Here is a 21,991-nt window from a genome sequence, read left to right on the forward strand (position 1 = left end):
CTAATGCGGCCTAGAGGCAGAACTCTGAAGTGCTTCGTTCTGCTTCTGAGGGGCAAGGACAGCAGACAGCCTTGGTGAAACAAGACAAACAGCCCTGCTGATGCCTTGTGGCCCGAGGGTAGCACAGTGGCTCTCCGTCATGGGAGCCCACAGGTTTTCTCCTCAGCCCACCAGTCCCTTTTTTTTCGGTTTGTCCGACTTTGATGACTCTGCCTGGCACATCTCCTGGGCACACTAAATACCTTCATTAAAAGTGCAGTCTTGAGGTATTAAGAAAAGGAGTAAGATTTTTTCCAGGGCAATAACAGAATGTTGTCTGAGTGTCATGTGGTTGGGGAGGGAATCAATGATGAGGATGATGCTTATCTTTCGGAATCCCAGAGTCCAAAGAGATCCTTTCAAGTCATTTAGTCTATCCCGTGCTGCTGTTAGCCTGTGTTGAGTGGTAAATTATCACCCTCTGCTATCTTGAAGGTTCCCCAGGAAAGATTCAGCCCTTTCTGAGTAATGGGCTGGATTAAATCATATCCCTTATAGCTGGAAAGTTCCTTTTAATCTAAATGACTTAGTTTTCTTATGACTAGTGGAAATGGGAAGTATGTGACCTTCATACACCATTCGGCAAGTATCCATTTGTTACGACTACCCAGCAACAGGGGAGCAGGTGAATAAAGTGAGGGGAGGGGACAGGGCAAACATCCAATACTCAGGCCAAACTGCCTGTGAAGGCTGACAGTCCAACCCTGGAAACCGGACCTCCACACCCTGAAGAGAGGGTTGATGGAATTGCCCCCGCCCTGAGAGCCCAGGCTCTGTGCAGGAGAATTAACGCTGAAAGAGCCATGCCCATTAGCCTCCTCTTCTTCCAGAGTTTACCATCCCATTCCTTTAACCTCAGGCCTAACAGTAGTCTGTAGTTTTCTTCTTTCTTGCACCTTGCCTGGCTCTTTGCAGAGCTTCAACCTTAATGAGGTCCTGGTTAATGTCAAAAATAGCTATTCATTTTTCTTTTGATTGAAATAGCATTCTGTGGTATAAAGAACACGGGCTTAGGAGTTACAAGACCTAAGTACCACCTATTAGGATGTCTGAATTAAGACTGATCATACAAAGCATCGTCAAGGATGTAGACCAAATGCTAGGGGGTTGGATTACCTAAGGGCAGGAGGTAACTTTTGGAGGTAACTTTTGAGACTCATTATCTTGACTGCAGTGATGTTTTCATGGGACATGCATATATCAAACCTTGGTAAATTGTGCATTTTAGATGTGTGATTCAGAAGCCTCAATTATACTTCAGTGCAGCTGTTAAAAGATAGTCTATCTTTCAGTTCATTATGCAAGTCAATTCGGTTACTTTTTAAAAAATATTATGCATGTTATTTTCTTTTGAATAAAGCATTTTCTCTCTGAATATTAATGTTAGGACAGTGCCTTAGAATCCCCTGAGCCTTCTTACTGGGCTGATCATCACATTTGTTCCAGAAACTATTGCTTATTTCTTGAATCTCTCTACGCAGAGGCTTGCCACAAATCTGAAAGGCAGTTTTAAGAGGCCAGAGACAGAGCCTGTAGCATGACCTGCTTTCGAGCTGCATGCATGATGCTGGAGAGGGCGCTGCAGTGACCCTCTGCCCTCAGATGCCTTGCTCTCTGGTTAGGGCTAGTAGGTCTTTCCAATCAACTCTCAGAGTTTGCCTCTCCTGAAATTCATCCTCTGAAGATGTTGAGGGTCTCCGGCCTAGAGAATTCTGCTATTTCTGTCTTTAAACATTCATTTTCCACCCATGGGGGAGGAGTTAGTTGCATCATGCTCTTCGGAATACTCTTTTTCTAACACCCCAACCTTCCTCTCTATCTTTATTTATCCCCCTGATTTGATTATTTACCAAACTTAACAAATGGCTTTGAAGAGCACTTTACACTGGCAGACATTCTAGAGGTTTCCCAGCCTTTGGGAGTACCCTCCCATAATTGTTCCCTGGCATGGAGCACACTTTCAGATCTTGCCAGTGCTGTGAATAGATGAACTTTGGTCATCTGACCCCTCATTTATAAGGGGTGACCTTGGTCCTGACTTTTTCCATTGTCTACCCAGCGTGGGATGGTCCTGAGGATTAAATTAGGTAACAATATGCCCAGCACTGAAAAGATCCTCCATGTGTTCATCCATCCCCACTGCACAGACAGGAGTCAGGGCAGCAGGACTGGCACGGCACATTGGCTATTGCCTCTACCAAGCTATTCGTAGAGAGCCAAATCAGGGACCACGCTAGAAAATACCACGATTTGAATGAACAGTATTTCCGGCGGAGGCGGGGGAATCTCCTCACTTGGTGTGAGTCTGCTCTTAACCATACCTGGCATCGCTCCAGCCCCTGGTGGTCACTCCTTGGCCTGCTTTTGACCACTGGAACCTGCAACGACATCAGGAAGAGGCGAAGATGGTCCTGAACCAAAACAACCCCCAGGGAAACCCGAGCACTTACTCCAGCCCGGGGCGCGCTGCTGGAGGGCGCCGGGCTGGGGCTGCGGGAGGCGCAGTAGCAGCGCTGCCCTCCCGGCGGCTCGGGCGGAATCCGGAGCCGGCAACCAGCTGCCGTCTGCGGCCCCGGCACCTGCGAGCCGGTGACGGGGCATAAATAGGGCCAGTCTCGGGCAGGGGCAGCCGGGAGCGCTCCGGCCGCCGGGCGTGCGCGCCTGCTCCCTGCAGTGGTGCCCGCACCTGCCGGCCCCCGGGGAGCCGATGGGGAGCCCGGGCTCCGCGGGCTCTGGACCATGGCAGCGAGCGCGGACCCTGCGGTGAGTGGCGGCGCGCAGGCAGGCGCCCATCGCGGCCCTTTGCCGCCCTCGCCGGGCACCCGGGACTGGGCTGAGGGGAGGCGGCCGGGGGGCGGAGGCTGGGGGACCCGGGACCCGGGAGGCCAGGGGGCGCGGCTGCATAGCTCAGCCTGCACCAAGGGGCCTGGGTGGCGCGCGCAACCCCGTTCCGCCGCGCGAATCCGCCTTCGGGCGCAGGGAACAAAGTGGTCCAGCAAGGATGCTGCGGTCTTAGGGCCGTCTTGCCTGCGGCTAGCCCGCGCCCTAAAGCTCAGGAGTAAGCACCCCGAGCTAGAGGGGAAGAGGACCGACCGCAGAGGGCAGGCAGACCTGTTGGGAATCAGGCCCCGGGGGTCCCCAGTCCCCACACCCCACCCAGGACCAGCCCCTCGAGGGAAGCAGGAGGCAAAGGTCCTACCTCTGCAGGCTCTCACAGGTCCCGTCTCCTGAAGGAGCCTCTTTAGACTGTTCGTTTTATCCTGGCCAAAGTGTGATTGGATTGGGGTGTCTGGAGATGAGAACGCTTGAAGAACACAACTCTGGAACGGAAGAAGAAAACCCTGTGGGAACGCATGGATGCGCCCCAGCCGAGGGTGAGGGCAGGGCCAGGCAGGTGCGCTGGCCGGGGTCTACCTGGCCATCCCGCTTGAAAGCCTCTGAGTTTGAAGGAACTCTCAGCTCTGATGCACACCTCCTACCCAAGCAGGTGGGTCTGCAGCCCCGTGCTGCCTTAGGTGCGGGCTGTGCTGCAGCTTCCACAGGGAAGAGTCTAGAATCTCTTCCTGTGAAATCTGACAGTATGCTGGTCAAACACGAAATTTTGCCAAAATACCTCTTGGGAAAGCTTTGTTGTCTTACCACTGTTTGCAGAAATTGTTAATTCAGTCCATATTTTAGATAAGAATTTTTCACTGAAAGACCTTGAGGAATTAAATTGTGACTTATTCTGGGGGTATCCTAGGTCATCTAGAGCCCAAGCGAAGGAGTGAGAGGCCCTGGGATTCTTTTACCCTGCTTGAAACTAGACTTTGCTGCTAGTGGTTTTGCAACCTTCACTGCTCAAGTGTTACAAGTGTGCAGACATTGAGCAGTTTGCTTCCCGACTTTCCTTCCCCAGGCACTGGAGCCCCCTCGCTTTTTAAGGACTGCTATATTAGTATCACCCCGCCCAGGAAGGGCAAGGTTAATAATAGTCTGGGTGTCTCAGGTAACCAGGCTTCACTTCTTCTGATGAGGACTTGAGTCCCAGAAAGAATTCCATTTCCTTCTGTTCCTCTCAACTCACTTCCAAAAGTGTGACGTGGGCATAGACTCTAAGAAGTCAGAAAAGTTACTATAGCAAGAATTTATAGGTGAAGAATCTGTAGGTTCTAAAATAAATGATTGGTCCAAAACAGGTGGTATGGCTCAGGGGTTCAGAGAAAGAACCTAGAGGTCAGCAGCCCAGAATCAAATCAAATCACATCTAAGCCATGTGACTTTGGACGAGGTATTCCATTTCTCTTTACTCATTCACCTCATCTCTGAAAAGAAACAATAAAATAGTTGACACACAAGTAAGTCAGGTTTGAACCGAGAGTGCTATTGCGCTCTGATTTTTTTCAACCCCTCTTTTCCTCTTTGTTCTCAGCCTCTTCAATGTGAAAATAATGAGGATGAAGACCTTTATGATAATCCATTTGTGATTTTCTGAATAATGTTTTTCCCTAGGCTATTTTACTGTAAAATGTAATATATAGTACATATATTGGATGTGAATGGTGAATAATATACATATTGGATAATAAACAGTACCTATAACATAGAAAACATGTATTAATCAACTCTGTATTATTGATGAGTCAGTAATTAACTATTAGTTAAACTTGGGGAAAGTCAAAAGTTATAAATGGATTTTTAATTTAGGGGATCAGTACCCTTAATCCCCCATGTTATCAACAATTAACTCTATCTGTCCACCTCATGGCATCATTGAAAGGAACAAATGCATTACAGGCTTTCCTTGACTTACTGTGAAATTTTGTCATTGTAAGCTGAAAAACTCTCAAGTCCAAAATTCATTTAATTCATCTAACCTCCCAGACATCTTATATTGGCCTCATCTTACTTAAACATGCTCCAAACACTTAATTAGCACACGTTTGAGCAAAGTCACCTATTTGGCCTCAAAGTGTTGGGCATCTCGTGTAATTATTGTATACTGTATTGAATGAGAAAACAAAATGCTCAAATTCAAAATCTGAAGTATGTTTTCTACTGAATTCTCTCACTTTTGCGCCTTTGTGACGTAGAAGCATCTTAAGTCAAACCATCATAAGTCAGGACCTCTTTAATTTATGTGTAATGCTGAGGACATAGTAAAAGTTTTATTTAAGTTAGCTTTGTTAAGAAAAGGAAGTCCAGGGCCAGGATAGCTCAGGGGCTGCACACAGCATACTAGAGGCACAGGTTCAATCCCTGGCAGTACAGTCCCAAGTACTACTTGGAGCAACACCTGAACACAGAGTCAGGAGTTGCTCCCAGGCACCACCAGATGTGACCCCAAATCAAAAACAATGAAAAGGAAGTTCACGGATCAGCCTGTGGTAATGCAGTAGAGAGGGAAGAAGTTGTGACACAACAAAATTGCTGGGACATTCCTGCTAAGGGCTCAAGAATTTTCCTGATTCTAAGATTAGATTAAAATAAAGCACGGGATGAGGAAGGGGTTAGGATGCTGGACAGCCTTGGTGAGGTGCTGAGAGGGTGATACAAGGGGGTAGAACTATGCCCTTTCTGGCTACCACAAGAAGCTGCCTTTAGCCTCTAGTCTTTAATGGGAGGGTCTCCAGGGTTGCCAGCAGGAGATACTGGAATCAGGAGAACCAGGTACTGTCTAATATCAGAGCCCAGAGACAAAGCACCAGGACAGAGCTTTGCTTTAGAGATAATTGGGTTAAAGAGGTGGGCAGAAGGGGCTCAGTAGAACACCGAGAAGGGACTCATAGTCCAATAAGGGTCTTGGCTCTGTACCTCAGATGTTACCTCGTGCTTAAAGCCACCCACTGGGTGCCTGCAGGTGAATCATGGGTGGTCGCTTTATAACCCTGTCGCTTTGATTTTCAGATCATGAGGGCAGGGATTTAGATTCTGATATTTCATGATTTTTTATTTTGCCCTAGCAAGATCCTAGACTTGAAGCAGGATATTGTAGAATTAAACTGAGTGAGAGAAGCATCAGTTTAATAGGAGTTACTCATTATCACTTGTAAGAGACTCAAGATCCTGCTTAAGTCCGAGGACCCTGAAGAAGCTGTGGCTGGAGTTAGAGAAAACAAAAAGAAATCAAAAGCCTGAGTAATTGAACTTCATCTCTATGTAAAAGTAAGATTAGCCAGCCACTTAAATTTTGTCATCTGCAAAAGGAAGGTCTGGGACTAGGTCATTCCTTTATAAAGGCCTGCTTTGACTCTAACAGCACTTGAGGGCAGAGTTAAGTATCCCTTCTCTGCTGTGGAAGAATTGCTTGCTTATTATCGAGTGCACATGCCCCTGTCATCCTCCTCTATGGCTAGCCAGCACTCTCTGGACACTCTCGGGTTTGAATTGCTGAGATGTGCAAATTCAAGTGCTCTGCTTGAGCAAGTTATTAACTTCTTCAAACCACAATTTTTTCATCTCTAAAACTGGCATAATGGTCATACTTACTTGCATGAGATTAAAAAATATACTTCAGGGGCTGGAGCAATAGCACAGCGGGTAGGGCGTTTGCCTTGCATGCGGCCGACCCGGGTTCGATTCCCAGCATCCCATATGGTCCCCTGAGCACTGCCATGGGTAATTACTGAGTGCAGAGCCAGGAGTAACCCCTGTGCATCGCCAGGTGTGACCCAAAAAGCCAAAAAAATATATATATATACTTCAGGTACCATATTTTCCTGAAGCTGCCGAGAGTGTCCTACCCACATAGCAGAGCCTGGCAACCTACCCATGGCTCATAACTGCCCAGCTCATATAAAAGTCATATATAAATCCTCATTTAAAATATATATCTTAAAAAATTGGGCACTGTGATTTATAATACACTCAATGGTAAGGTTTCATACATACAACTTTTTATTTATTTATTTATTGACCTTTACTCTATCACATTTTTATTTCATACTTTCATACAACTTGTTAGCACTATACCTTCCACCAGAGTTTCTCCACCATTGTCCCAGTGACCCGCCCCCCTCAACTTAACCCCACCCACTCCTTCAACTTTAGTAAACTCAGGTCTGTATGCCAGTTTTCAGGGTCTGTTGCCTTTGGCCATTTTTTATTCCCTTAATATGTTCTTTAAATCCTAAATATGAGTGATCATTCTGCATTTGTTCTTCGTCTTCTGACCTTACTCAGCATGATATGCTCCAGATCCATCCATGCGGCAGAAAATTTCAGGATTTCATCTTTTCTTATGGCTGAATAGTATCCATTGTGTTTATGTACGATGGTTTCTTTATCCAGCCATCTATTCTTTGGACACTTGGGTTGTTTCCAGATTTTGGCTATAGTTGATAGTGCTGCACATTGGAACACAGATGGCCTTTTGGAATAGAGTTTTTGGTCCCTTGGGGGTAGATACAAAAAGCAGAAGTGCTGGGTCATGAATAAAGTTTCTGAAGTGGTTCCTCCACTACAAGTGCAAAAGAACTTGGGAATGTTTGGTGATGAATGTTTTAGGTCAAGAAAGATACCTAATACTTTGAAGGAAGAAAATGAAGCGATTTTGTCACTGACCCCAAAAGCAAATTATTTGTCCAGGGAGATATGATTTGCATAGATTATAAAAGCTGGCAGAAGATATGATATATTTTACATTTTTTTTTGGGGGGGAGGTCATACCCGGTGTTGCGCAGGGCGTACTCCTGGCTCATGCAATCAGAAATTAATCCTGGCAGTGCTCGGGAGACCATATGGGATTGAACCCAGGTTGGCTGCGTGCAAGGCAAATGCCCTACTTGCTGTGCTATCGCTCTAACCCGAAAGATATATTTTAAATGCATTTTATTGTATTTGGGTTTTTGGTAAAGGGCGGGGTAACACCTGACAGTATTTAGGGCTCCCTCCTAGCTCTGCACTCAGAGATCACTCTTTGGGGGTTGGGGGGCTACATGTGGTGCTGGGAATCAAACCCAGATCATGCATGCAAGCAAACACCCTGCCCACTGTACTATCACTCAGGCCCCTATATGCATTTTATAGTTAAGTACCTGCTCCTAGATGCAAAGTTAGTAACTATTTAGTATTGAAGAACAGCATCATAGAGGAAATAGGAACAATATGTACTTAGAGAAAAAGTGAGCTTGGAATTACCCAATAAGAGAGGTGAGAGCTTCTGCATCCTAGAATGATAGAGGTATGAAACAGGAGACATACAGTAAGGGAATGCCATGCACCGAATAGAGACATGTGGGGCAGGGCACTCCTGCTTGCCATGGGAGGAGTGCCAGGTGTTCTGACAGCCCCACAGAACTTATAAAACAGAGGTCTGTTGGAGTACTGGTGGGAGGCAGGGAGGAAGGCAAGGATTTTAGGAAGGTAAATAAACAAGCTGAATAGGATTCAGTGGCTCAAATCAAGCTTGAGAATCTGTCTTCAGGACCAGAGAATCTTCCCGCCAAGGTTTAACTGGCAGCGGCAGTGGAAAGAGGATCAGAAGGTCATTGCAGATTATTGCTTGAGATTATTGGCTGTAGGTTTTGTAGGTTTCAAGTCTTTTCATTGTTTAGGGATGATCATTAGTTTGTGTATTCATTTCCATTTATAATTTATATCATAAACATATAACAAATTAGCACAAAACCTGGTGGATTAGGGTAATACAATTTCCTCACGGTATGTTTCTTATTTTGCTTTGTTTTGGGGTTTTTGTGTTGTTGTTGTTTTGCTCCTCTGTGGTGTTGGGTGCCCCCAGGTCTCCATCCAAGGTGCCCAGAATGCTGTCCAGTGCACAGTTCAGTCCAGAAGCCCTGCGCCTGCCAGGAATGAGTCCCAGGCCTCTGAACTGTCTCTCTGGTTCTCACACAGTTATCTGCAGGGCTTCCCACCTATGGAGTTTCTAGAGGAGAATGTTCTGGCTACTGGTTCACAGTACCTGTGCCTGCTAACCCCCCACTTCCCTCTCCATCCTTTGTGCATGCTCTCCTTTGTCTGTTACAAAGACACTTGCCATTAGATTTAGGGCCTATCTAGGTAATAGAAAATAATATCATCTGAAGACATCAGCAAGAACTTTTTTCAAATGGAGTGACTTCACATGTTTCAGGGATTAGAGTGCCGAGCTATTTGGGTGACCATGGTTTGTGTTCTGAGGGAGTCGCATATAGGGAAGAGACAGTGTTTCCAGGTGGGAAAGAAGCCCAGGGCCTGGTGGAGAAACAGAATCACAGGCCTCCCGCAGCACACCAGGGCTCTTACTGCACAACTGCAGCCTGAGTATGTACCAGCTCAGCTCTTGTGCCAATATAATAGTAGTACAAACTATACCACATATCAAGTTCTCTATTATTTCTCTTCACAAGAGAGACAGAAAAAGATCTCCCCTCCCCCAATTTACAGATAAGAATGTGGGATCAAAGATGCAAGGGACCTTCTCAGACACAGGAGGGGGAGCGGCTCAGAGTCAGCTCACCTGACTCCACTGGTGCCCACTAATGACCTTTCCTGTATTCATAGATCATTATCTCCCTTTCCTTTCCTCCCTCCCTCTTCCTCTTTCTCTCTCTCTCCTCTCTCTCTCTCTCTCTCTCCTCTCTCTCTCTCTCTCTCCTCTCTCTCTCTCTCTCTCTCTCTCTCTCTCTCTCTCTCTCTCTCTCTCTCTCTCTCTCTCTCTCTCTCTCTCTCTCTCTCTCTCTCCTCTCTCTCTCTCTCTCAAACCTGGCCAGTGGGGCAGCATGCAGAGCTACTCCCAGGCTACCCCCAGAATGCTTGGTTGCATGCTTAGTTGCCCAGCGCTCTGTCCAGATGTACTCTGCTGGTTGCAGATATAGGAGACTGAACTCAGGGCCCCGAGCACATTAGGCATACGCTGTGCCCCCTGACTCTTCTCCCAAGCCCGGTCACATGTTTTTACTAAACGCCAGCATCCTGGAGGTGGGGATTGCTCTGTTGCCTGTTGGTATTTCCCCCAGTTGGGAATGCTGGCTGATGCCAGGAGAAGCTGCCTGGGTTGGCAGCCAAGCAGGGACAGGAGCTCATGACAGTGTTGGGCCACCTGCTTTTAGGTCCTGGCTCAGCCTCTTTCCTGATCTGTGACCCTGTGTAGGTGACTCAGCTGTCAGCCCTGGTGACCTCATCTGCAATGTGTGACCACAACTGTACTTGCCTCTTGGAGTTTATAACAATGAAGATTAAGCATGTTCCTGGGGGTTGTGGTATAGGTTCTGTGTAAGGTGCTGATAGTGGTTCTTGGTATACATTATTCACTGCAAGCACAAAACTACAAAGTGACATCAAAACACACCTGAATGGTTCCCATGTGCTGGTGCTGTGATAGGGCCAGGGACCCTGTGACTGCTCGGGAGGCATGGGGTCCATGCTGGGCCTTCCCCAGGAACAGGGTCCTTCCTAAAGGCTGTTCCCTCTGGAGTCGGAGCCGAGAACACTAACTTAAAGCAAATGGAAGGGAGGCCCAGCTTGAAGCTAGCTTCAACTGTAGCTCAAAAGCATCCTAGTCAAGGTCCCAGGGGCATCTGGCAGCTGTAGTGGGCAGCACCAGACACAGGCTCGAGGAGGGACAGCACACTCACAGCCTGCTTTTTCTCCACACAGGCTGACGCGGCCACAAGCTTTTTGAGGGCAGCCAGGTCAGGGAACTTGGACAAAGCCTTGGATCACCTGCGGAATGGGGTAGACATTAACACCTGTAACCAGGTAAGTGGGCTCATGCTGCTGCCATCTCCTCAGACCTCTCTTCTGCCTTTATTCACCTCTCTCAGAGGCTTCAGAAATCCCCTGGGGTTCCCGCCTGCTGAAGGTCTGACCTCCATGTTTGTGTCCCTGCACAGTCCAGGGCCCCACAGAGAAGGCCAGTGTGGAGCAGAACTGACCAGGCCAGGCCTGTTCCCAGCAGCCTCTTCCCTTAGAAGCTGCTTTGGTCCCTGCTGTTGACTTAGAATATGTGGCCTTTGAAAGTGGGCAGGAGAAAGGGCCTCTGAAGGCTGTTGTGTCAGTGGTGACATTCAATCTTCTTTGTCCCTCAGAAGCCTTTGTGGGCTCTCTGATGGGCTGAGGAGTGAGTATGCGATGCTGGCGGGTGAGTGCCGGGAGTGGCTCAGGCTGCAGATGAATGTGGCTTAGCTTCTCAGCACCCCAGGCCTTGCCAGGCAGGAGACTTCAGTGTTTGGGGCGACTGGTGGGCAGAGTCCAAGTTGGGACCAAAGATCTAGGAACTGCTTCAGTCAATTTCCTACCCCTAAGGGAAGGAAGGAGCAGGGTAGTGTTTAGGCCTGTGAGGAAATGATCTCTTTTGTTTGCTGTCAACCAGTCAGGGCTATGCTAATTCAGTTTCTAAGATAATAACTGCCAAATTTTAAACTTTTAAGAAGTATCATTTGGGGCTGGAGCGATAATACAGCAGGTAGGTTGTGGGGATAGAACGCCGCAGACCCTGGTTCTATCCCCACCATCCCCCGTGGCCCCCTGAGCCCAGCAGGAGTGATTCCTGAGCACCCTGGGCACTGTTGAGTGTGGCCTAAAAACAAAACAAACAAGCAAAGAAAGATCTTTGGGGGGTGGTAGGGCACTTTCCTGTCCCATAGACTTGAACATGGATTTAATATGGCACCCCATATGGTTCCCTAAGCCCCACCTGGAGTGCTCCTGAGCACAGAGCCAAGAGTAATCCCTGAGCACCACCAGGTGTGTCACCAAAACGAAAATAATAAATAAATCTTGGGGCTGGAGCTATAGTACAGTGAGTAGAGCATTTGCCTTACACACGGCTGATCCGGGTTTGATTCCCAGCATCCCATATGGTCCCCTGAGCACCGCCAGGAGTAATTCCTGGGTCCAGATCCAGGAGTAACCCCTATGCATCACTGAGCATGATCCATAAATAAATAAATAAATAAATAAATAGATCTTAATCACTTAAAAGTGCATTTAATTATAGTGAAATACATGTAACACAGAGATTGCCATCATAACTATTTTAGATTGTGGCTCAGTAACATTAAGTCAGTAATACCACAGGGCTCAATTCATACCTTCATACCACCACTCATCCCAGAACCCTATTTATTTATTCAATTTGATCTTTCCGGAGATTTATTTTTGGGTGTCTGAAGCAAGGCCAGTAGAAGAGCTGACATGGTGGTGCTGGAGTTGGTTTGGGGGTGGGGGGGTGACTGCCGGTGCTTCCAGGTATATTGGGAAGTGGGGGGAGGTAGCCCACCCCAACCCTGAGAAAGCCTGGAGATTTCAGTCACAAAACCAGCATATCCAAATTTTCAAGAGGTTAATATCTTGATGAAGTCTATCCTGAGATGGTGGAGTCCAGCTGGGGGCATGCAGCAATTTTGGATTGTGGCAGCAAACAGCTGCCAGGGCTCCAGGCTGACCTGCCCCCATCTTCAGTTTACCCTGGTCTGTTCAGCCTTACTCAGGTCCAAGATTAACTTTGGATCTCTTTTGAGATTTGTTTATGGGTCTCTGAAACAAGGCCAGTAAATGAGCTTGTATAGCTGGGCCAGAGGTGGTTTGTGGGTGTGGCTTCCACATACCTAACTTTTGGCACTTTAATTTCTCAGGAAACTTGGTCCCAAGTTGTTGAGGTATGGCCAGAGACAAAGCATAAATTTTGGTGCATCAGAAATTTATTCATTTTTTAAATGAAAACTGCCCATTGAGCAGTAACTTCCCCTTGCCCTGGGAACCATCCCTCTTCTCTTGTCTCTGTCTTGGATTGTTTGGGTATCTTATATAAGGTATCATACAGCATCTCTCCTGTAGTGACTGGCTTCTCTCCTGGAGCACAATGTCCCCACAGTTCACCTAAGCAGTAGTGAACCTGATGACTTTCACAAGCCAGCAGGGGCACATTTCAGGAACACAAGGCAACGTTTTCAGAATTATTGTGATTTTGCCCCCCTAACCTTCAATCCTTCTTTCCTGCTCACTCTCCCATCATGTTTAAAATGTGAATTTCTCCCATGGCTAAGATGTGAGTTGCTGTCAGCTGGTCTTTCCACAGTGTAAATTCACAGCCAGAGGAGTAGAGAGGGTAGGAGGGTGGAACGTGATAGGAGCAGAAGTAGGTGTGTGAAATGGAGAGGCCCCTTGTGGTGGCCTTCGGGAGATGAGCATGTAGTCCAATCTGGAGTTTGTAACTGCATGGGAGGGAGAGAAAGCTTGCTGAGTTCCTTCCATCCCCACAAACACACCAACACTCTCCTAGCCGCAGACCTTAGGATGTCTGTCGTGATGGAAAGCAGGCACACAGAGATGAATTCTTTGGGTACCAAGTAGTTTGAAACAACCCATTTGTTTTTCATGCGAAGACGTAGTAAGAGAAAAGTATGAACCAGAGTTTGATTCTTGCAGTTAGAATGGCTTGAACAGGGGTCTCGGGGGCTGTTTTGATAAGACAACCAGAAATAGCTGCATAGCTTTAAGCTCACTGTCCTCAGGATGCTTTTCTCAGACTTCCTTTGACCAGCCAGAGGCTCCTCCGCTGGGCAGCTCCCGGGGAGGAGGCCCGAACCTTTAGTAGCCTCTCTGGGGTTAAGTGGCCAGTCCCTACAGTCTTCTCTCAGAGCGGCTCCCCAGAGACTAGCGGCACCCAAGGCATTCTTGGCACTTTAATGACACCACTTCTCATTGGCTAGCGGCTCAGTGCCAGTGACAGCACCAGTAGCTCTGCTTGCCTGAAGCTGGAGAAGCGCAAATGGCAGCAAGCCTGTAGTGGATATGTGTGTCCCGGGAAGACAAGTCAGGGTTCTCTGTAGTTCTGTCCTCAAGGTGCCTTCATCCTAGCTTCCCAAACCTGGACCTTGCTGCTCTTAGCCTTGTGCTCTGTGATAGTGTGAGGGCAGCCTGAGGCGATTTGACAGGGTGGTTTGGCTTCTGTTCTTGAGTGGTGAGTGGGCAGCGGGAAGGGCAGTCCGAGCTGAACTTAGCCTTCCCTAAGCACATTAGTGCTCACTGGGGATGCCTTCGCTCAAGGCTGTAGGCCAGGCTGGTCTCTCAGGGGACTAGCCCTTTCTTCTCTTTCAAACCTGCATTTGTTTATTTGAAATGATGAAAACAGACTCATCCTCGGGTAATGGCTCAAGAATATATTTTTCTGGAATCTTGGGAGCTGTTGGAGGTTGAAAGCAGCAATATGGCAACCTCTGACCCTTATATAAGTAACACACTTTCGAATAGTATGCTTTGCCGAAAGAAGTGCTGCTCGCCATAATAGGAAGTAACTACTCGGAGCAGAGTGGAAAGAGGAACTCTTGGCTTATATAACTGACATCTGAATATTCAGGGCAGTTTCTTCTGGAGAAGTACCAGAGTCGTGTGTGTACATGAATGTGTACATATGGTCAGGTATGTGCCTCCCACGTAGCATGCTGCATTGATGATGAAGAGGAAGGGGTGAGGGAGGGGGCAGAGAGGCAAGAGCAGCAGGGCTGGGGAGACTTAAGCGTGGCTCTTGACCATGTGGAATTTGGGCATTTAACAGCCTGTACTGCCGTATGCACAGGCTGCTCTGCTCATGGAGGTTACTGCAGGGAGTGCGATCTTTAGCCTAAGGGGGAGGGAAGCAAAGTCTAGTGCCAAGTACTGAGTGACTGGGAGGAAGCTGCTCTACAGGCCGCTGTGCTGCAGACAGGAGCTGGAGAAGGAGGTTAGGAGAGAGCTGCGGGTGATGGAGAGAGGTGGTGAGCAGGCCTGTGCCCTGGATTGTGAGGGGTATGTGAGGGTGCACACAGGCAGGGCCTTCAGGGAGCAGCAGGAGCACCAGGGCCGCTGGCGGAGTCTCAGTGGGAGATGGGAGAGGAGAATAGAGCCAAACAGGGACTTTGTTCAGGCACCTTGAGGACTATCAGTGCAGAGAGACAGTAAGCCATCAGATATTTAAGTCTGGGACTCAGATAAGAGGTTTCAACCCAAAGATGGATATTTGGAAGGCATTCCGCATTCGAGGAAGTCAGACGCTGATTTGGCTGAGGAAAACAGGAACAAGAAACGTGCTGCATAGAATCCTGTTGGCGTCCTTTGGGGGTCATTCCATGCTAAGCACCTATTTGGTGCCAGATACTATTCTAGGCACTGAACAAGGTGGACAAAACAGATTAAGTCTGTGCTCCCAAGACTTCTCTGTCACGGTGAAGGCCAGATGAGCCTGGAGAGATGGTACAGAGGTAAGGCACTGGCCCTGCCATGGCTGGGACCAAAGAACCTGGCTCCAATCCCCAACACCACCTATGGATACCCGAGCATTTCCAGGGGTCATTACTGCACACAAGTCCAGGAATAACTCCTGAACATTGCCGGGTGCAGCACCCACCTCCTCAAAGACAGATGATCACCAAAAAGTGGACTAGGATGTAATGTCCACCCACTAAAAAGAGGAACAAAGGTAGAGATGTCTCCGTGCTGGTCAGTGGTGGAAGGCTTTCCTGGGAAGCCCACAGTAAGGGGTAAGGGTGACCTCTGGGATTCTGAGATGAGTGACCCTGGAAGGTGGGAACCGGGGCCCAGGCCCTGGGTTATTAGCAACACTTGGTCTGCACTTGGACACTTGGAGCAATGGAGCAGTGGAGCAGTAGAAGAGAAGCTGGTAGGTGAGTGGAGACTGGCCAGCACCAAGCCTTGGAGAGTGGAGGGAACTGAGCTTCACTCTGAGGGGGCTGGGAGCCCCCTGGGGGTATTCCATGAGGGCTGCTGTGTGGGGAATATTTTAAGACAGAAGCAGAGATTGGTCAGGCTTAGGAAGATGCCTTTGGAGGCTCCGAATAAAGGGGAGAGTGGGGCTCTTGCCTCCTCAGGCCTGGAGCGTTGTAGTCCTGCCCTCAGGGGCCCAACACAGGAGCACAGAGGGTGGAATAGAAGCTCAGCCTGGCCCTGCAGCAGGGGCTGACTTAACTCTCGGCCCATCATGCAGTTCCCCTGGAGGCTTGCCCAGCCTAAGAGCAGGAATTCGTCTTCCTTATGACCTAGGCAGGGCCTTCCCCAGCCCTGCCAGGTTCTGCAGCATGTTGATGGCAACTGTCTGCAGTTCCTGGTCGATACAAAGCCACCCCAGGGTCAAGTTTAATGACTGCCATTCCTCACAGCCTCCAGCTCAGGGTTTGTGAGACATACCTAGCCCCGTGTCAGCTTCAGAGCTGCCACCTCCAGAATGCCAGACAACTGGTAACCAATAAAAATACTTTTTTATGGAGGCCAGAACAGTTTGGGGGATTTTGGAACTCACTGTTACTCGCACATTGATAGCTAGACTGTAGCACTGTAGCACTGTCATCCTGTTGTTCATCTAATTGCTCGAGCAGGCACCAGTAACATCTCCATTGTGAGACTTAATGTTACTGTTTTTGGCATATCGAATACGCCACGGGTAGCTTGCCAGGCTCTGCCGTGCAGGCGGGATACTCTCAGTAGCTTGCCAGGCTTTCCAAGAGGGATGGAGGAATCAAACCCGGGTCGACCGTGTGCAAGGCAAACTCCCTACCCACTGTGCTATCACTCCAGCCCCACAGACAGCTAGACTAACAGAAGGAAACCAGGAGAGAAGCAGTGCCAGTCCCCACCCAGCCTGCTGCATTTCTAAGCTTCCTCTTGGGTGTCCTGAGCTGATGCTGAGAACCAAAGTCTCACCACTCTGCTTTTTTGCTCGGTGCATAGAAGGCTAGCAAACACCAGCTACTCATCTATCTTCCTCTCCCCTCACATCTTTCTAAATAAGTTTCTATAAAAACTTTCTTGCTTCACCAAAAAAAAAAAATCCATAACATTCTTTAAGAGTTTGGTGTGAATCTTTTTTTCAGCATGTGATTCATACTTTATTAAAAAATTCTTTAATCCTCTAATTGAAGCATATTTTTTAAAAAATTTATTGAATCACCGTGAGATAGTTACAAGCTTTCATGTTTGGGTTACAATCCTGTCTTAGCTTTTTGAGGGTCTCTGCGGACACATCTGGTTCCATGCTCCTATCCTCAGAGTGGGAGGAGCCAGAGGCAGCTGCAAGGCAAAACAGTTCTCTCTTGCGGAGGACAGAGAGGGGGGAGGACATGCTGAGGCAGTCCTGAGGTCTCCCCTTCCCAATGTGCCTCCTCCTCCCCCTGCCCCTTCCCCTCCTCTCCCTGCTCCTCCCACCCCTCCCCCTGCTCCTCCCACTCCTCCCACCCCTCCCCCTGCTCCTCCCACTCCTCCCCCTCCTCCCCTGCTCCTCCCCCTCCTCCTCACTGCCTGAGTTCTCTTCTCAGCGCTCCTCCCCCCTCCTCCCCACTGCTCTTCTTTTCTCTCTTTAGAGAAACACGAGGATCCTGGTCGTAAAAACTCTTTCTAGTCCATAGGAGATATTCTTAGCTGCTGAGCTGAATTTTAGACTCCTGTTCTCTCATTAACTTGAGCTCACACTTCCACCCACGGTCTCCCAAGGGCCTTCCAGCCGCTGCATCTCATCTGTCACTGGGCTCAAGGCTCTGTGGGCCTGCAGGTGAGTGAGGTTCTGTAGGGAGGAGAGAGATGTGAGCCGCACTGAGATCCTCTCCTGGCAGGGCTCTGAGATACCGGTGTTCTTTTCTTGACTTTTCTTTCTTTTTTTCTCTTGCATTTTTTCTCTTTTTCTCAATCATGAAAAAAGATTAAAGTGTTTTCACTCTTTATGAATTTCTAGTAAATGTTGAATCTTAAGCACTACCTGGGTCAGAGAGCTAAATTTAGATTGTAATAAAGAAATAACGGGAAAATGCTCAGAGCCCACCTTATCCCTTCCTTTCTCCGTGTATCAGCCCTTTTAGTTGTTGCTTTTGTTCTACTTTTCTGTCCTCAGACAAGAGACTGGGGGAGAAGGTGGCTTTCCATATGGGGTATAACAGTTGCCTCAGCTCCAAACACCTCTTGATATATTGGGTCCCAGGACCTAATTTTTGGCAGACCTTTCCCACTACCCCACTCTAGGGAACCACACCACATCCAATGCACAAGACTGCAGGCGGGTGGCCTACAGAGCGCTGCCCACCCTGCCAGATGGGCCTCCCCATCAGCTCTTTATGATCAGATGGCACTTTTGGGTGTTCATTCTGGGATAATCTCTCAACTTACACCCAAGCATTTTGTAGGAGTAGAGGGATGTGTGTGGTCACTCGCACTGGCCCTGATCCCTGGAAGGTCAGGAACCTTATGGCCCTCATAATCTCTCAACAGAGCCAGAACTGTGTCACCCACCACTCTGCCTCCCTCTCTCCAGCAGACACTTTGAATCTCCAACCACTACTCCTTCCTACCCCACATTTTCTTTTGAAAAATATTTCATGAATACCAAACCTGTAGAAAGGTTGTACATAGAATTTATACTCCTCCCTCTATTTTTAAATTTCATTTTCTGCCTTTGCTTTTCATATCCATCCATCCATCATCCATCTAACCATCCCTCTCTCTCTCTCCACCTATCTACAACTATGCTACATGTGACATAATTTCCTGTGATTCCTAAACATTCCTGTGTGTGCCAACCAAAAGTAAGAATACTTTCCAACACATTTACCCTGTAAGCCTTCTAATTAGGAAATTAAAACTTAATGGGACACCACTATCCACAGACCCTGTTCAATTTTGCCAACTGTCCCAACAATAATAAATTGTTCTCCTTCTCCCCCTACTCTGTCTGGAAACTGTTAGACACACATACTTCCTTTTCATGCTTCATCACCTCCTTTGATCTGGGTCTCTTCCTCACACTTTGCCTCTATCCTCCTCTGCTTTTGACTGTGTGTCATCTGCAACTGGAATCTCAACCGTGTTTTTCTCCTATTTCCTCATGTTGGCTGGAATAGAAACCATGCCCCTTACTCATTTTTGGTGATGTTAACTTCAATAGTCTAGTAAAGTAGTTGTCTTTCAGTTTTCTCTACTGTGAAATCATTGTGTCCCCCTCCTGCCTAAACCTAAATATAATTAGTTTTATAGTCGATCTATATTTGTTAGCAGGGAGGTGTTCTGATCTAGTGTCTATTTCCTGCTTCTCACTCAATCCAGCACCAGCCTTGGTGTGCACCAATGATTTTGGCCTGTGCCAACTCCCACCATGATAGTTCCAAAGATCAGTCATTCATCATCACCATTTTCCCATATATATAATTGCAGACAGTCCAACAAAGGGTAAACCCCTCCTTCCCCACTGATTTCTTTTGTCATTGTTTATTTTTGCCTGTTCAGACTTGTGGGTTCTTTTTTTGCTAGATAAAATGAGATAGGCTTATGATTTATTTTGATGTTCAAATCTAAATTAGACCAATAGGAGCCTTCCTAACAAGCTGTCTTCCTTCATCTTTGATGTGTCTTCATCATTCTTTGTCATGACTTTATGGCACAAATTGTTTTGGGGTTATTTTTCACTTTCCTTGTCCCAGCCCCAGATCAGCCATTTTCCCTAAGATTCCACTTTTAGTGGAAGAAAGAATTTAGACACCTAATTCTGAATTGGCACCCATTGTGTCCATTTCTATTGGTTTTCTATATGTGTACATCTATATTTCTGTGTATATATATGTAGTTTTATATTAAAAAATCTATGGAACCATGCCAATACTTCATATCAAGTCCAGCATTTCAAGATTCTTTCTAGTGGTTTCTCTTTTTATGTTTTCAAATCTCTTCAGACAATGATAAAGCTGACATCTACTGATTCAAAGCATCTTCCACACATTAAGTTATTCCACATAATAATCTCCCAACCACTTCACTAATTTCCCTCTCTTTCTCAAACCCTAGACCTGCTGCCCAGATCTCTTCAGGACCTCTTTCTCACATGCCACACACTTTCTCAGCCAACATCTCAAAGCTGAAAGGGAAGGATGACTGAGAGGAGAAGGGGAGATGCAGAAATTCCTGTAAATTTTTATTTCATTTCTGTTTAGATGGAAAATTCAATTCAGGAAATTGAGAGAATGGAATCAAGATTTATATTATCCCAGTAATTTTCCCTCTTTCCTTGTTTTTTCATATCTCTTCTATTTTTGGTTTCCGCTCTCTCTGAATTTCTTCCTTCTCTTATTCTTCATTTTCCCTATCAATTTCAGGATTTATAGTATGTATGGAAATCATTACAACCCCTTTAAAAAATTTTATAAACTCTGCTTAGAATTTTGTTTTTGTTTTTGGCCACACCCACTGGCTCTCAGATCTTACTTCTGTCTGTGTGCTGAGGAACAACTCCTGGGGGGACCCAAGGAACCATATGCAGTGCCAGGAATTGAATCTAGATCAGCCATATGCCAAGCAATGCCCTACCCACTGTACTATCGCTCCACACTGCCCCCACACCCCAGTTCAATTCTTATTTCTTACTCTGCTTCAAAGCTGTAGACCTATGAATATATAGTGTCAGTGATCTTCCCCGTGCAAATAGGGACGGAAAATAGGGCAGAGCTAGAGGTCACAATGTTTAGGCTGGGCAGTGAAACTTCTGTAACATAGAGTAATACTTTGCTTTGCTTCTCTAACAAAAAAATCCAGATTGAATAGCAAAGTTGTATATTTTAATATGGAAACCTAGGTAAGTGAACACACACACACACACACGTACACACACACATATGTATATAGTGTCCCAGAGATAGGTATGCATGTAATAGGGTCCCAGCAGATACACCAACTTTCCTCTCTCTTTTTGTTTTTGTTTTGTGTGTTTGTGATTTTGGGTTTTTCACTCTTTATGCCACACCCAACTCTGCTCAGCGCTGGTTCCTGGCTCTGTGCTCAGATATCACTGGGATCAGCACGTGAAGGCCAGTATTACTCCTGTAACACCTTTCCAGTCCCTCATGACTTTCCTCTCTGAAGCCATTCTCTTCTATAAATAGGATAATAGTTAAATTTCCTCTGACATGTCTACTGTATTTGTGCATTTTGAAATCAATTAGTATAATTGGGGCAATCAGATGCTAAACAGAGGAATAATTTACTGAGAACAAATGTCTAGAATTGCGTATTTTGCCAGTGGAATTTCTCAGTTTGTACAAGAAAATATTCCAAATTAAATCACTCAGGCTGAATGTGGCTTTTTCATCTTAAAAACCGGTAAAAGAAACACAGCCTGGCTGAGATCACCTCCTCCTCTCATCAGACAGATTTGCTTCTTAGAAGATCCTCTGAGCTGACATTCTACCTGAAAAGGAGAAAAGGCAGATGGAAAAAAAAAAAACAACCTCCAGATTGTGTGTGCACTTAGCATGAATATTTTTGCCACCACAAAAGAGCCTTTAAAAGTTGTCTGTTGTACTAAGACCATGTGAAACCGCTCGTGCCAAGCCTCACACACGAGTGAACCTATTTCTGGACCTTGATTCTCAGCCTCTCGACACATCATAAGACACTCCCTACCCATTCTCCAAGAGTACCACACCACATTTGATGGGGCTCAAATGGTAGGCAACCAATCATAGAGGAAATATATATATTTATACATATATGTAATCCAAGAGTAAGCACTGAGCACTGCCAGGTGACGTCTAGAAAGCAAAAAAAGAAAAAGAAACTTTTAAGCACAGTATTCATCTCTGAAATACTCTTTTGAATATAAGTAATAGAGATGATCTCCAATATTGACTAGCTGTGCATTTACATAAATTATCCCTAGCCTATGGCTGGAGCTATAGCACAGCAGGTAGGGTGTTTGCCTTGCACGCAGCCAATTCGGGTTAGATTCCTTCACTCAGCAAACTACCAAGAGCATCTCGCCCACAAGGCAGAGCCTGGCAAGCTCCCCGTGGCATATTCGATGTGCCAAAAGCAGTAACAAGTCTCACAATGGAGACATTACTGGTGCCTGCTCAAGCAAATCCATGAGCAACGGGATGACAGTGACAGTGACAGTGATCCCTAGCCTATATTACAGCAAATTTGTTTTCAGGTATTCAGTGCATCAGCAGTTATATGGTGAATTTTTATTATTACTGTTCGTTCATCCTCCTGAAGAGCCCAGTTGCTA

General features: G+C 46.8%; 1 protein-coding gene across 7 annotated transcripts in view; it reads left to right on the top strand.

Annotated features, from left to right (window-relative positions):
* ANK1 (ankyrin 1) overlaps positions 1 to 21,991 on the top strand; it is a 222,875-nt gene that overhangs the window by 118,456 nt on the left and 82,428 nt on the right. For 6 of the 7 annotated variants that reach the window (XM_055144529.1, XM_055144521.1, XM_055144484.1 and 3 more), the window contains exon 2: positions 10,615 to 10,716. In XM_055144529.1, the coding sequence (XP_055000504.1) occupies positions 10,615 to 10,716 (102 nt within the window). Of the gene's footprint in view, positions 1 to 2,519; positions 2,803 to 10,614; positions 10,717 to 21,991 lie in introns of those variants that run through there. The other variant, XM_055144496.1, reaches the window with a different exon arrangement.

This window comes from Sorex araneus, chromosome 1, assembly GCF_027595985.1.
Source record: "Sorex araneus isolate mSorAra2 chromosome 1, mSorAra2.pri, whole genome shotgun sequence".
Classification (NCBI taxonomy): Eukaryota; Metazoa; Chordata; class Mammalia; order Eulipotyphla; family Soricidae; genus Sorex; species Sorex araneus.